The sequence below is a fragment of the Notothenia coriiceps genome, unplaced genomic scaffold (assembly GCF_000735185.1).
Source record: "Notothenia coriiceps isolate Sejong01 unplaced genomic scaffold, NC01 NC01_scaffold00014292, whole genome shotgun sequence".
Classification (NCBI taxonomy): Eukaryota; Metazoa; Chordata; class Actinopteri; order Perciformes; family Nototheniidae; genus Notothenia; species Notothenia coriiceps.
In genome coordinates, this window is record NW_011346993.1 from 6,435 (window position 1) to 21,732 (window position 15,298).

The following is a 15,298-nucleotide window of genomic DNA, read 5'->3' on the forward strand; positions in this document are numbered from 1 at the left end:
CCCCGTTGACAGTCCACGAGCGCGTCCATAGTGTCTCTCCCCATCCCGTCCACCCAGTGAAAAAGTCCCCACTTTGATGAATGTGTGGTGGATTCTTTAGTTTAAGAGGACTCATGATCGTCTGGATGAAGATAGATGGATTCTTTAGTTTAAGAGGACTCATGATCGTCTGGATGAAGATAGATTGATTCTTTAGTTTAAGAGGACTCATGATCGTCTGGATGAAGATAGATTGATTCTTTAGTTTAAGAGGACTCATGATCGTCTGGATGAAGATAGATGGATTCTTTAGTTTAAGAGGACTCATGATCGTCTGGATGAAGATAGATTGTCCACAGTAGAGGTAATAATGTTCATCTGGTGCTCTCTGTATCCGACAGGACCAACACGGTCATCACCAGGTGCTGAAGAGTTACACTGAAGGAATGTGTTGAGGTAACTCCATTTCATCTCTCAGACCTTTTTATTACTTTTTCCTGTTGGTTTTATCGCGTTGTCATTAAATGTTTCATGTTTTGTTCATTATTTTTGTTGTTTTTGATCCTGGTGCGTGAAGCCCTTCAGGCCGCGCCATGAGAACATGCAAAGGCTATACTAATAACAATAATATAATAATAATAACTACGACGCCGCTGGGTCCTAGCGCTACGTGCTCGGGCCCTAATAATAATAATAATACAATATTAATAATAATAACACGTTATTAATAATGCTAATACAATGTGAATATTGTTATTAATAATAATAACGTAATAATAATAATACTTAATAATATTTTGTATTTGTATTCCTCTCATTATTATTATTATTATTATTAATAATTGTAATTGTATCATTGTTTTTATTAGCTTTACTTTTGTAATTATTATATATTTCTTAAATGAATTACACATAAATAATGAATGAAGTATATACTGTATATTTTTTAGAAGTGTTATCATTATTATTATTAATTAAACAGTATTATTGTTAATAATATTATTTCTATGAAAGCAGATAGGAATGAATTAGCAAACCAAACACTCCAAAACCCCACAAATAAATAAAATAAAACCTTAATAAATTAACAAATTATAAAAAACTATTTAGAATAGTTTTTTTAACTAAGAAAATCCAAAAGCGTCTCACTAGGAAGGAAGACAGAAAATGCAGATATTTGATGTTTAGGGGATGAAAGGATAATGACCCTCCTGCTTGGATTAAAAGACACACATGTGATCCTCATGTGTGTATTTTAATTGTATTAAAACATGATTTGCGTTGCCCTGTACGTTAGAGAACAGATGTTGAATCCCTGCGAGTTGACATCATGCCGTCCCAACGCAGCGGGTCTCACTTTCTGACCACACACATATTAAAAACACACAGAATTATAAAAAGTGAATAACAAGTTAAAGGTGGCAGATGTTAGGTGGATGCAGTGCTTGTTTTGCACCCTGGGGCACTCAGGGTGGGTGGAGTTAGGAGCGATTTTAGTCGCGTGTCAATGTTTGCAAACGGACCTCCGCCCACCCCTGTGCATCAGGCTGGGAACAACATGATGACATCACAGTGAACCGGCCAATCACAACACACAGTGGCTGCTTTCCCAAAATGTGTGCCAGCAAAGGCGTCCTCCTCCTAATTAAATTTAAACAGGACTTTTAACTCAGATGCACTTTGACTACAACACATGTTGGGAAAGACAGGAAGCAGGAAGTCACTCCAAGCCAATCAGATTGAGCTTTACCTCCGTCGGTCCTCCACGCCTGCTATTGGATGGAAGAGCTTTCTACACCAAACACAGAGGTACACAGGAAGAGGTGAGGAGAATATACACAACCTGACACCTGGAGGAAATCAAAACAGGAAGTGTGTGTGTGTGTGTGTGTGTGTGTGTGTGTGTGTGTGTGTGTGTGTGTGTGTGTGTGTGTGTGTGTGTGTGTGTGTGTGTGTGTGTGTGTGTGTGTGTGTGTGTGTGTTACCTGTGTTTTCTGCAGTGGAGAATGTGCAGTGACCGTTGGTCGGGGGTGGGACCGGTTCTCCGTCAGGTCCTTGCTCTCCGTACGCTCCTCCGTACGCATCCTCATAACCCGGATCGTACTGCTCCTCCTTTATCGCCGCCTTCTTGGCATCCTCTGTGGATGCAGAAAAAAAAGGAGAAGAGTTCATGTCAAGCATGATCTGACAACATCTGGTTTGCTTACTGCACATATTTAATATTTTATTGCATTCCACTCCAATGTAAATTACTGATTGATTTTATTTTCAATTTTTTTTTTGTAATGTTATTCTAGTGTTCTTAAAATAGTTTGCTATCTGTGTTTTTTTACATTTTTGTTTTACTTGTAAAATGCACCGTGACACCAAGTCAGATCTAGAAATATAACCCAAATAAACCCGTTTCTGATTCTGATCTAAACTGGATCCAGAAGTCAAACTAAAGGCAGGATTTTAATAATATTTTGAACTGAAACACAAAAGGTGTCACGCCAAAGATGCTACGTCTTTAAATGACTATTAGCATTTATTGAAAAGAGTAAAAACCGAACTTCCCTACACTAGAAATGTGAAAATGACTTTCAAATCGTTATAGATTTTAGTTTGTTCTTTTGTAGTTTTGATTAAAGAAAAACGGTTTGAAATGCAACTTAGTGATTAAATCCATGTTGAATGACTTAAACAAAACACATCCATTCCTCCACTACTGTGCTTACCCTTGGCCAATTTCAGGTCGAATCTGTAATCAATCTCCTCGATCTCTTTGCTCTTTTGGAGACCCTTCAGCTCGTCTCTGAGTTCCCTTAGTTTGATGTAGAAGTGAACTTTGTCCTGAGCGCGAGGGAACTGAGCACAGCGAGCGCTGGACGAAGGCATCAGATACAGAGCCTGTGGAGGGAATCACCGTCAGATCGATACCTCAGAAGGTGGCGGCAGATCGAACAATGTCTATGGTGTGGTTAAAGAAACTTCTATTTTAAAACAGACTTCATTTATGAGACTGATTCAACGTTTAAAAATACTACAAAATATGCTGCATTTAAGTGTCCCTTTTTCAGTACAGATGCTGATTACCACGGGTATGTAGTACTCATCTGATACAATCCTTTTACTAAACAAATAACACAAAGTCTCAACAGGAAATGTAGAAAATAAATGTATTATGCGAGGGTCATTTGTTAAATGAAACTAGCTTTCATCGATGTTTGAGGCTAATGATGCTCACCACTTCACAGTCGGGGATCTTGTGCGGCTGCAGACCAAAATCTAGTTTCTTTGGTTTTTTACCAAACATCTCCCTGCAGAACATTTCATAGATGCCTTGGGAGGGGGGGGGAAAAAACAGATAAATATGACTTATATTCACATTAACGAATGCTTGATTGTAAAAGTGTGCTCTGTTGAAGATAAGCGCTTACATTTTCCATTAAAAACAGCAATGAGAGGCTTGTATTTCCTCAGCTTCTCTACGAGAATTTGACCTCCTTCACGAAACTCTTTACTGTTGGGATGAAAAACAAAACATGGTTATAATAAAGTGTTACGACACAATCCTGACGCTCAGAGGAGTCTCAGCAGAGAGGGCACAAGTACACACATCCTTTACTCGAGTAGAAGTACAGATAATCATGTTTAAAAATACTCTGGTAAAAGTAGAAGTACTGACTAAACTTCTTTACTCAAGTAAAAGTAAAGAGGCTTTGAAATGTACTTCAGTAAAAAGTACCCATAACTAGCAGCTGTTTTAAAGAGTACCTGACCTCCCTTTATATTAATAGAACAATAATGTCATTGTTAGCTAATGAATGTTTCCATGGTGACCAACGGCAACATGACAACGTTTTCATTGGTCCCTCTTCTTTAGAGAAGACCAGGAAGTGATGGATACACGGATCGTGTTCAAATCAATAGGCACGTAATGACTCTAAATAATAATGATCACGCCACCAAACACACATTCAGACTAAAGGAACCAGCCTGTTTGGGAAATGTGAGAAGTAGAAAGTACAGGTATTTGTGTTCAACATGTAAGAAGTAGAAAGTACAGGTATTTGTGTTCAACATGTAAGAAGTAGAAAGTACAGGTATTTGTGTTCAACATGTAAGAAGTAGAAAGTACAGGTATTTGTGTTCAACATGTAAGAAGTCAAAGTAAAAAGTCGTCAGAAAAATAAGTAGTGGAGTAAAGTACTGATACCAAAAAAGTGTACTTAAGTACAGTAAAGAAGTATTTGTACTCCACTACTTCCCACCTCTGAATCTCAGCCAGACTTCTTGTCCAACTTCAACAGACTGACTTAAATACAGACTTTATTGGAAAAAAATCAATATAAAATTGCATGATTATATGTCTAAAGGCGTACGTTGAGAGGTCTTTGCTGCCTGGCGTCGCCCTGGCAACCATGTTGGTGAAGCCCATTTTGTATTTGACAGGCAGGATGGTGTCGGACGTGTGGTTCAGAAGCTCCTTGGTGAATCCAGACAGAAACAGGCACTTCCCTGGAAAGCAAAACCATCAATCAGTCATTCATCTGTGTAGCAAACAAAGACCGATGTATTTGACTGAAGCTAATGGTGTCCCGAATGCTGCTTATTATGCATGCATAACATAGGAAGAGAGTTCAGTTTCTCTTAATGACAGTGTTGAATTGGAGAAGAGATAGAGACGGGTGTCACAACATTCAACAGTCCATCACTCGGCTAACAAGTACAGTATGTGTTTTGGTGTTCGCAAATCCGTTTGAGATATTCCAAAAATTAAGTTAAGGAGCGGGTATTAAATAAAGAATACATCTGATGGCTTTATCAAATTCAGATATAAATATGAAATTCAAAAATGCAGTATACCAAGGATAAGCAACAAACCAGCTAAGCCGATACATGTTTTTGATTTGAACCTGTATGAATATTCGTAGTGTCCAAACGGCGGTACTGCAACTTCCGTATCAGTCCGTGACATCACCCGGCCCAAAACATCTTTTCCCAATTGACTAACATGGGGAAAGAGACGTCTGTAAATCGTTGTATTTTTTTTTTTTAACTAAATAAACTACCCAGTATGAACTATTTTATAGCCCTTATTATAATCATTCTGTCCTTAAAGTTGTAAAATGCACTAAAAGCCGAATCTAGATTTATTTTTTCTCTCCAATCATTCTACTGAGCCGAGAGTGGGAGCTTAGGGGGCGGGGCTTAAGGGGCGCATGCTCTGTGAGCGCACATACGGGTTCTTCTGCTCTGACAGCTAGGCATGCTGGGTAATCTGTGACGTTTCGCTCTCTCAAATGTTGGGCCATTTTGTCCTCATGCGCCAATGAGCAGCTCTCATAGGAACGAACGAGACCCCGCCTCCCACGCTGTATCCAGTTCTTATTATACATCCATGGTATCACCCCACTTGGGGTCCCTGGGTCTTGCAAAGATAGTAAATAATCACACACTTGCCCTTCACACAAATTGTTTTAGATTTTAAATAAAGCTTTTCTGATTATTTTCGCAGACCATCACAGGAAATTCTGGAAATCAATTACTTACAGAAATGATTTCCACCACCCGGGAACCACCGTCCAATGTAAGCTGCCATCAGCCCTGGATTAATACCGATCTGGAATGAAAAGCAATGCTCATTACAAACCTTAATTTGCACGGTCTCTGGCTTTACTCGCAAAGATTTGAGCAGGGAATCTTACAATGACGTAGTCCAGGTTGTAATCCAGCAGGTCAGGGAGAGTTTTGGTCATGACTTCCTCCTCGGACATTCCCTTGAAGCGGTCGTGTTTCCTCTTCACCTTCTTGAAGCTCTCGTCGATCTTCTCTTGCTTTCCGTCTGCTGAAACCTCGGCTCCCTTCTTGGACTTCGGGCCCGGTTTGGCTTTCGGTGCCTTTGGATCTTTAGGGGGCTTCGGTGGCTTTGGTTCTTTAGGGGGCTTCGGTGGCTTTGGTTCCTTCGGTGCCTTGGGGACTTTTGGGGGCTTGGGTGCCTTAGGTTGAGCTGCTCTGCCTCTTTTTTTGGGTGGGGCTACAGGAAAAGCTCAAATTAGTATAAAAAAAAAAGTCTAAAAAGGACGAAATATCAAAACCCTCACAGACAGACTTTATCCAGCTTACTGTTCTAAATTACTCCATCTAATTTAGTGTTTGGACTGTCCTGACACATATCAAACTTCCATGCAAACCATAAGACTATTACACATTATTTTAAGAAAGCCAAATACAAAAAAGACTGCCAACTATGTGCAATATGTATATGTATATGTATATGTATATGTATATACACATACGGTTAAAAACTGTGCAATATATTTAATTTAATTTTTATTTGTCCCGCTCATGGAAGGCAAAACCAAATGTACAATAATTGCCAAGAAAACCGGACTTTACCAAAACACCATTTAGCAAAAAGGAGCAGGGAGAAGAATAAAATCTTATGTGACCTGCCCCTTTCTAAAAAAAATAAATACAAATAGATGGTCTGCCCTTCTTAATAATTTTTTTTCACAGCCAAACATAACAGTATCTTAGAATACAAAGAGAAACACACAAAAAAATACTTATTTCCCACTTGACGGTTAACAGAAAGAAATATATATATATACCTGGCTGCTAAATCCTCAGAACTGTTACAGGGTGTGTATTTTTGTAAAATGTTCTTTTCTGCTGTAACAATGTAAATGCCCCCTCTGTGGGACTAATAAAGATTCTGATATATTTTCAAAGTCTGTCACTTACTTACAAAAAGCTTTTCTTCACAAGCCCACTCACTTATAGCATGCAGCATAACAAAGCTTTCATCAGATCTTATCATTTAGGAATACATGTGCAGACCTACTGTTGTCAACAATGAGTACCACTTCATTAAAACACTAAAAACTCCTTGCCTGACCCAAAAGCAGCAGATCCATACACAACGTTTAATGAGATCATAGTACGTTTTGCGATGTTTTCCGGCTCCTGCTCCTCCATCTTCGGTTCTGGATACGCCATGTGAGCCATGGCTGCCTCTCCGTTCGGCCCCTCGGGGTAATGGGACTGCTGGTTGGGGTCGTAGCCTGAATATTGTGCCTGGTGTGCCTGGAGAGCCTGAAACTGCTGTGCTGACTGAACCCTGTGACAAAGATCACACAGAGGAAAGTATTGATACAAGAAGAGAAATAGCAGAGGGATGAGCTGCATGGTGACGCCTGAGCTGGAACGACACCATGTGCTTTTTTTCTGGACTTGATTGACTTTAACACAGTGATAATGCAAACATATGTTTTACATCTGTTGGTCCTGGGAGTTGGATACTTACTCGTTACAAAGCTTATCTGTGTTATTTTAAAACAAATACATAACACATTTTATTTCAATTCCTTATTTCTAGATTTATGTTGCATTTTCTCTTACTATATTTGATGTCAGGCAACAACACATCAAAGGATATTCCTTGTAAAAATATACTTGGTAATAAACAAGACACTGATTCTTCTGCACTTTCTTACAATTATTTAGAGCCAGTTAATACGTTAATTTAAAAAGCCTTCAACCTTTATTTCATTTTAAGGAGATATACGTGTCTTAGTCTCCCAAACTACTTCAAAATGACCACAAATTATTTCTTAAAATAATTTTAACAAAACTGAACATCATGCCTTAAAGGGAGATTTTATTACAGCTCTGTTGTATGAGTTTGTATTAGTTTTAAGCGAGATGAAACTTATACATTGGACTGTGTTGTATATAATAATTCAATAAGGAGTATATACAGATCACCCCACATGAAAACCCACACTGTTAGTTCCCAGTCAACAATGGTTAGTTAATCAAAGAGAGCTTCACATCATATTCATAAAAAAAGAGTTCCACAAAAAACAAGTTTCCCTTTGTTGTTCCTGAATGAAACCAAAGTATAAAACCATCGAGCTACACACAGTTATCACAGCACTGTACATCAAACTTCACGGTGCACAAACCACCTGTCATATGGTGAAAACAATGGTAAAACAAAACAGAAAAAGGGGCGCACATGCTTTCATTTCATCTTCATCACTCTTTGCCATTCACAGGTTTTTAATCTTTGGCCACATTGTGGAGGAAGACTCACCACTGCTGAAGATACTCCGGGGACACAACAGGGAATCCATTCAGCTTGTCCTCCATCTTTTGGGTGGTTTGACTTAATTAAATAAATCAATATGCAAATTGAGGAAACATGGCTAGGTGATATTAAGCATACTGAGTCTGGCAGTGTATGAAACTGAATGCATGTGCCAGGGCTTTGTACACAAAACTGTGGAGTTAGCAACAAAAGATAAACCATAACATAAACCATAAAAACAAAAAGGATAACTTGATGAGGGTTTACACAATAAAATGAAGTTAAACGGTCTTATGCATGCCCTATTTTACAAGCAAAATAACTAATTGTGCAACTACATATGCACACCGGCATCTTCTACTGTAGCTATGCTAACCAACAAGCTAACAGCGAATGAAACCCAGTTATCACATTTAAAAAGGTGTTAGCTAGCATAATTATGTATGAGTCTGTCGCTAACTAATTCCAATCATACATGATCAAATATATGTTATTGTAAAAAGGAAACGTGTAGCAGTGACACAAGTGCAGCTAATGTTAGCCAACAGCTAGCTCTGAAGCTAACTTAGCATGGATGAATGGTTTCGCTTCCACTGAGATTCCTCGCAAAAGAAATTGAAAACAATTTAGCAGAATTTATAAACGTTGACGTACCTGTTGTGGGTAGGGTTTTATTTACTTTCTTCTGTACATGTAAGTGTTATTTTTCCATAAATGCCGCTCTTCTATTCACAACAGAGGCAACAAAGACATGACAGCCCTGCTGGTCAACTTTGACACCGGAAGAGCTCAAGTATGAGCCGTAGGTGTGCACCGTGGAAGAAGGAACATATGTTTTACTTTCAACAAGTAAAATTACTACTATCAGTATATTTTGATAGCATTAAATATTGTAAAATCTCATATTATGAAGATGTTTGGATATGGTGTTTGAACTGAAAACAGCACAATAAAATCAAAAACCAACCAACCGGTACACCCCTGTTTTAGCATTGGTATGAGCCGCAGGACTTTTAAACTCTCCGGTACTTGTTTTCTATTGGCTGAGAGTCTTTGCTGTTTAAAGAGCCAAGTGTTTTAAAATATCTCTTAATCGTATAAATAGAGTAACTGAAATATAACATATATAGAGACAGAGAAAGCACAGAATAGTACAATGATATAAAAAATAAGAACTTAACGGAACTGGTAGGCAATGAAATCTCTTTTTTTAAGATATTGTACCATATGGCAAATTTCTTTGTTTACAATTGGCCTTTTTGGATGTGAAATTGACCAAGTAACAATATGTTGAGTCTGTATATTATATTATAGTATGTTATATTATAGTATATAATTTGATCGGTTTGAAATGTTTGCTTGTCTGCAGCGTTGCACACAACAGCAGCGTATTTTAATAGGCAAGAAAATCCTCAAAATAACTAATTTCATAGTGTTTTGAAAATATGACTTTTTACTCAAGAATGGTCATCAACGATGCTTTCTAAAGGCTGTTGTGTGTTTTCTCATATTTCAGGTTACATATAAAATCATCACATTAATGCTTTGAACAATGAGACAATAAACAGACTATCTTTAGAAGAGATTTAATAACTCTGTAATTACAGGGTAGAAATTCCAGAGTACAATTACCTATTTATACAACTGATAAATCATAAAATGTCATTCTTTTAAAAATACAAAAATAAGTCACTGGACACACGTACCATACAAAATGCAATAAATAGAGATAAAAAATAACACCAAACACATGCACAGTCTGTTGGAGAGTTAGAAAATGTAACCGTGGTGGGCACTTTCTCCCTTGTGCGTTACATTGCGAGGCTTCAGGAAACTGTATGACTCTCCTTTTTCTCCGTGTGTCATCAGAGGGTTTCTCACTCTCACTGATGCATCATGCTACTAGTACAGCTGCTATCTGGTTTCTGGTGAGTGAGCCTCTTCAGCTGCAGTGCTCCCGTGTCATGTTGTCTGCAGACCGGCCTACAATGTCCTTTTTCTGCAAGATACCACAATACAAACCAAGGAGATGGACTGTGCTGCTTGCAGAAGGAATGGTTTGTCATTACCCAATACAATGGTAATACTTAAGCAATTTACTTAATCTCTATAAACCACGCAAAACATAATTGATGGTGGCAATGTGTTACGTATTTTTTGCACGTTACTGCAAATTGTGTAAAGGAACACTTTGGTATTTTTTCAACCCGGACCCTAATTGACCCATGTTTTCGTCACAACTCTCGACTATGTTTCTTTGAATTGGTTCAGTATTGAGCAAGAATGCTGGCTTGTCCACTAGCTGCTTGTTTAGGCCACGGACAAGCTCATATTTTGTATTAAAAGTGTCAACAACATAATAGAAAGGATCCCGTTTACCTTTCTGCTGATTTCACCTCTTATTTTATTTTATCATAGGACTTTCTGCCTGAAAACAGTTGTTCTCAGAGATTGTTTGATCGGAGTACAGTCAGTGTAGCTTAGAGTTTTCTTAAGGACCTTCAATGTTGTGGCTGGTTATTTAGCTGATGTTGTTAAGATGGATGCAACACAAGACTTCTGAAAGAGAATTCTCCCGGGTTCAAAGCCAGGATCCAGCAAAGAAAACATTCTATTCATCTATTTCTGTGACACTTAGAATAACCACATGAGCCTGTAATTGATGAAAAACAAGCATATGTTGACGTAAACTGAAGGTGTGTAATTGCCCATTAGGATTACATAGCAGCCTGTCTAGTGGGTCAATACTGGACCAATTTAAAAATGGTTGTCACTTAGACACAAAAACATGGGGCAATAAGGTACAAGCGGACAAATATCCCTTAGGTTTCCCATTGGATCTTTCGTGTAAACAAACAAAAACTATCTTTCGGTGTGAACAGAAATGTACCGTGTGCCTAAAATGTTGCCGGACTTCAAATCTATTTTTTCTCCGGGATGTTTGAGGTCATTGGTTCATGTTACTGTTCTATAAAAAAATCAACAGACCTTTAAATTGCTTCAGAAAGGTGATCAGTCACAGTGGTTTGGAGTCATTATTTACAGATGCAGTTGATGCACCTGTAACTAACCCTAACTCTGTTTAGTTCCAACTGGATGAACTGTAGTGAGAACTCACTACACTACCTGTGTGCTACAGCAGACAGGCTGTTCTCCTCCTCTCTTCGCGCTCCTTTACTTGGAGGAGTTGCTGCTTTGCTTCTCGTCGCTGCTTTGCTTCTCGCCCCCGGGTAGCGCATTAGAGCTTTCATACTCCGGATCCACCTGCTCCTCTTTGATTGATATCCTCTTTGCATCCTCTGCAGAACACAACAACCAAGAGTTAGTTTCTCGTATAAATATGTAAACAAACGCATAAATATGTCTGTGAAAATGACTGCTTCTGTTTCAATGTGGAGCTAATTTTGCCATATTTATATAATATAAACGTTTCATTTACGTAAGACGTAAACAAGTTTCAAATAAATGTAGTAAAAATAATAATATTTCCTTCTGAGATGCAGCGGTGTAGGAGTAGTAGAAAACAGAAACACTCATTGTGTAGTGAATGTACTTAAAGGTGGGGTAGGTAATTTTGGAGAAACCAGCTCGAGTGCGCTAGAATTTGAAAATACACAGCCGGGAAAAATGTGCCACTTCCTTACAGAGCCCCTCCTCCAACACACACCAACGGCACATGACCAATGAGGGCACGAGATAAGTTTGTGCACAGATGGAAGGCTGACAGGCAGGTAGGCCATCCAGTTATTTTAGCCGGGCCGGCTCAGATGATTGTCGTGCCTTTTACAGCACTACGGCTTCCACAGATTACATTTGTTTATGTATTTATTGTCAAAGCATTTCATGTATTCATTGCTATTGGGATGTTAAGAGCATTCATGCAGTGTTGCCAACTTGGCGACTTTGTCGTTATATTTGGCGACTTTGTCCAAACCCTCCGGCTACTTATTTTTGTTAAAAGCGACTAACGACTAATCTAACGACTTGTTATGGTGTTATTAGGGACTTTTCTGGTGTTTGGAGACTCACGTATTGTTCTGCAGTGAACGAGCCGCGGGTGCTGCTGTGAGCCCCTCATTTCTGATCTACTTGATCCTTGAAGGGGGTGGAACGTTTTTTATATGATATGCAAATTAGGCGATGACTTCGTTTAGGGACTTCTGGTGACTTTTCGGACAGCCAATAGCTGCTTTCCTTACTATGGAGTTGGCAGCACTGATTCCATGGAATATAGCTAAAAGTGTTTCTGCAGTGAATTACCTACCCCACCTTTAAATGCAATTGCAAGTGCCATCTAGGAGTGATTAATGGAGGATTTTTTTCCTTCACACAACGGTGGTGTTGTTGTTAATGAGTCTGTTAGCAGTGTAGCTCTGTTTGCTAGCTACAGTGAAGCTAAAAATAAGAGTGTCAAACCAATACAGCAATGAATTGTTATGACTACCTCAGCAAAGATTAAACATTAGGTGTATTAAAAGCAATAACAAGTAGTTTCAAGGAGCAGTTATAGAAATATTTCTTTATTTCACACAAAGGTGACAAACTTCGTAGCATTGCTAATGAGTCTGTTAGTAGTGTATCTGTTTGCTAGCTACAGTGATGCTACATTTAAGAGCCTCAAACCAATACAGCAATTAACTGTTATGAATACCTCAGCCAAGATTAAACATTACAAGTGTATTAAGTGCAATCACAATTGGTATAAACAAGTATTTATAGACTTATTTTTTATTTCACACAAAGGCGACATCCTTCATAGCATTGCTAATGAGACTGTTAGCAGTGCAGCTATGTTTTCTAGCTACAGTGAAGCTACATTTAAGAGCCTCAAACCAATGTGGTAATTAACTGTTATGAATACCTCAACAAAGATGACACATTAAATTCAATAACAAGTAGTTTCAAGCAGCAGTTCTAGAAATATTTCTTTATTTCACACAAAGATGACGTCCTTCGTAGCGTTGCTAATGAGTCTGTTAGCGGTTTAGCTCTGCCTGCTAGCTGTAGTGAAGCTAAAAATAGGAGCCAGAGCTTCAGACAAAATCTGGGTCACATTTGATGCTCACTGTGAGGACTGAAGCAGTGACAGTGCTGCTGCTGATGTATCCACTGATAATCCCCATATTTGTCTGGTTTTATATCAGGTTTTCAGACAAATGCTAACATGGTTTGTGGTAACATAAATCTGACATCTCCCTCCTAAAGCACTGATTTTAGACGGTAAATTATCAGTTTATGAACTAAAAGAATCAGAATAATTGTCCGTAAACTGAATGGAGATAAACAAATTCAATATTAGACTGATATGAACTCATATTCTTCCTATCCATCGACTGGTAATAACAGGATTTACTTTCATAGACTTCATATTCAAAATAATATCACACCTCGTATTGATTATAACTTTGGCACCATAATGTGGTTTGACTCCTCTGCAAATATGGTGCTTCTGTGCATCAGACAGCAGGGTTTAAAAGCATAGATTACATTAGGTTGTATATCCAGTATTATATTGATGAAATATGGATTGATGAATCATGATGTAAGGGGAGCAGAGGAAGGTCAGACGCTCCTGAGCATCCCTCCTCTTCCTCCTCCCTGTTAATGTTGAGGGGAGGGGGTTTATGGAATAATGGCTGTAATCCCTCCGCAGGACACGGCACACGTTTAGAGGAAGAGTAGGAGGTTTGTGAGGTTGTGTGTGAATGCATGAGCGCATGTACGTGTGAAGTGGTTAATCCTGGGTTTTGCATGTTCTAAAGCCACCTGAGGTTAGGTGAGGATGTCCAACACACATTTCCCTAAAAATAATTTATCAAACAATTAACTCAAGTTCACTTTCCGGTAAGTAAATTATTCCAAATATCCAAATATCCATATTGTTATAAGGCAATCGTCTGTCAAAAATAAAGCGCTAAATAATTTGCCACTAAAACAACAGACAATTCTCTCGTCCATTAAAAGCCGTAACACAATTGCAAAAAAGCGGCAATTATTAAATCACAATTATATACAAAATTACATAAATATCTCAACATTCTCAATAATGCATTTCATTAATGAAACTCTAACTCTTAGATATTTCCACTTTAAAACTAACAGCTATTTCAAATGTGTGCCTGTTCAGCTTTATTGGATTTTGTAAAATAAACAAACCTCAAGGAGTTGGAGAGTGTAGCAGAGAAAAACTAATAATTCAGATTATATTATGGGTGATGTAGACACTTTTTTTTGCTTATCGCCCCAAATATAAATTCAGGCGGAGCAACAGGTGTGTTGGACGCTGCTGTAATTATTATCAACATAATTAACTATTTTACCCTTTTTAATTGTTTTGGTTTCATGTCTGCTGCCTCCTGTTACATAATGGAGCTGCAGTATTATGGTTTAATGTGTGGTTGTGTGGAGCGATGGATGCAGACTGCAGACAGATGGCTTGTTGTTGAAGAGACGAAGATATATTTAACTAAAGCATTGTGGGGAAATCGCTGACCAGATAAATGAGATTCTTTTCATTAAACATTATATAGTAAATGAAAAGAATAACCAAATTGGAAACGGAATACTTTTTAAAATTATAATTATTTTGTGACGGTTGCTCCATTTGAGTATGAAAAAAAAAAAAACATAAAATACATATACATCCAAATTAAGTAAAAGTTAAATCGCCTCTAAAGCAGAGTTAAAATACAAATAAAAAAGTATGGATTTTCATTTACTACCTTTTTATTGTAAAAAACAAAACCAAATATGGTCATCATAATGGCCGAAGAGCCCACAGACTGCACTCATTTAAGATTAGTCAAACTAATCGTGAATAGGAGCAGCTGTTATTGGAATCCAGCAAATTAAATATTTTAAGATAAAGCTCTTTTTTCCCATGTCTGGGCTGTCAGACGCAGGTTTGAGAATACATTTAAATGTGCTACCAGCCGAGCAAATTACGCTTTTTACTTCTTTTCCTCACCTGTTTCCTGTTTTACTTCTTCATCTTCTTGTTTCTTTGTTTTCCGTAAAGTTGGAGTAGGCCTTAAAGAGGATTTATTAAGCCCATTTTCAGTTTCATATTTGTATTTTGTGTCCCTTCATGTGTCATGTTTACATTAGTAATCAAAAAGGTCTTTATTTTTACCCAAAAGAGCGAGAAACTTCAGATTTACACACCAACGTGCACATGACCAATGAGGGCACGAGATAAGTTTGTGCACAGATGGAAGGCTGACAGACAGGTAGGCCATCCAG

At 38.1% G+C, this 15,298-nt stretch overlaps 2 protein-coding genes across 3 annotated transcripts in view; both read right to left on the reverse strand.

Annotated features, from left to right (window-relative positions):
• The window catches only part of LOC104948415 (G/T mismatch-specific thymine DNA glycosylase-like), a 9,228-nt gene extending 397 nt beyond the window's left edge, over positions 1–8,831 (reverse strand). The window contains exons 1-10 of the mRNA XM_010774612.1: positions 8,711–8,831; positions 8,063–8,134; positions 6,909–7,084; positions 5,670–5,998; positions 5,515–5,584; positions 4,344–4,479; positions 3,399–3,481; positions 3,206–3,300; positions 2,697–2,868; positions 1,965–2,117 (exon numbers count right to left, since the gene is read on the reverse strand). Coding sequence (XP_010772914.1) covers positions 1,965–2,117; positions 2,697–2,868; positions 3,206–3,300; positions 3,399–3,481; positions 4,344–4,479; positions 5,515–5,584; positions 5,670–5,998; positions 6,909–7,084; positions 8,063–8,118 — 1,270 coding nt within the window. The 5' untranslated portion in view covers positions 8,119–8,134; positions 8,711–8,831. The remainder of the gene's footprint in view (positions 1–1,964; positions 2,118–2,696; positions 2,869–3,205; positions 3,301–3,398; positions 3,482–4,343; positions 4,480–5,514; positions 5,585–5,669; positions 5,999–6,908; positions 7,085–8,062; positions 8,135–8,710) is intronic.
• Positions 8,832–9,640: 809 nt separating this feature from the next.
• tdg.2 (thymine DNA glycosylase, tandem duplicate 2) overlaps positions 9,641–15,298 on the reverse strand; it is a 27,627-nt gene continuing 21,969 nt past the window's right edge. For both annotated transcript variants that reach the window (XM_010774603.1, XM_010774602.1), the window contains exon 9: positions 9,641–11,355. In XM_010774603.1, the coding sequence (XP_010772905.1) occupies positions 11,231–11,355 (125 nt within the window). In that variant the 3' untranslated portion in view covers positions 9,641–11,230. The remainder of the gene's footprint in view (positions 11,356–15,298) is intronic.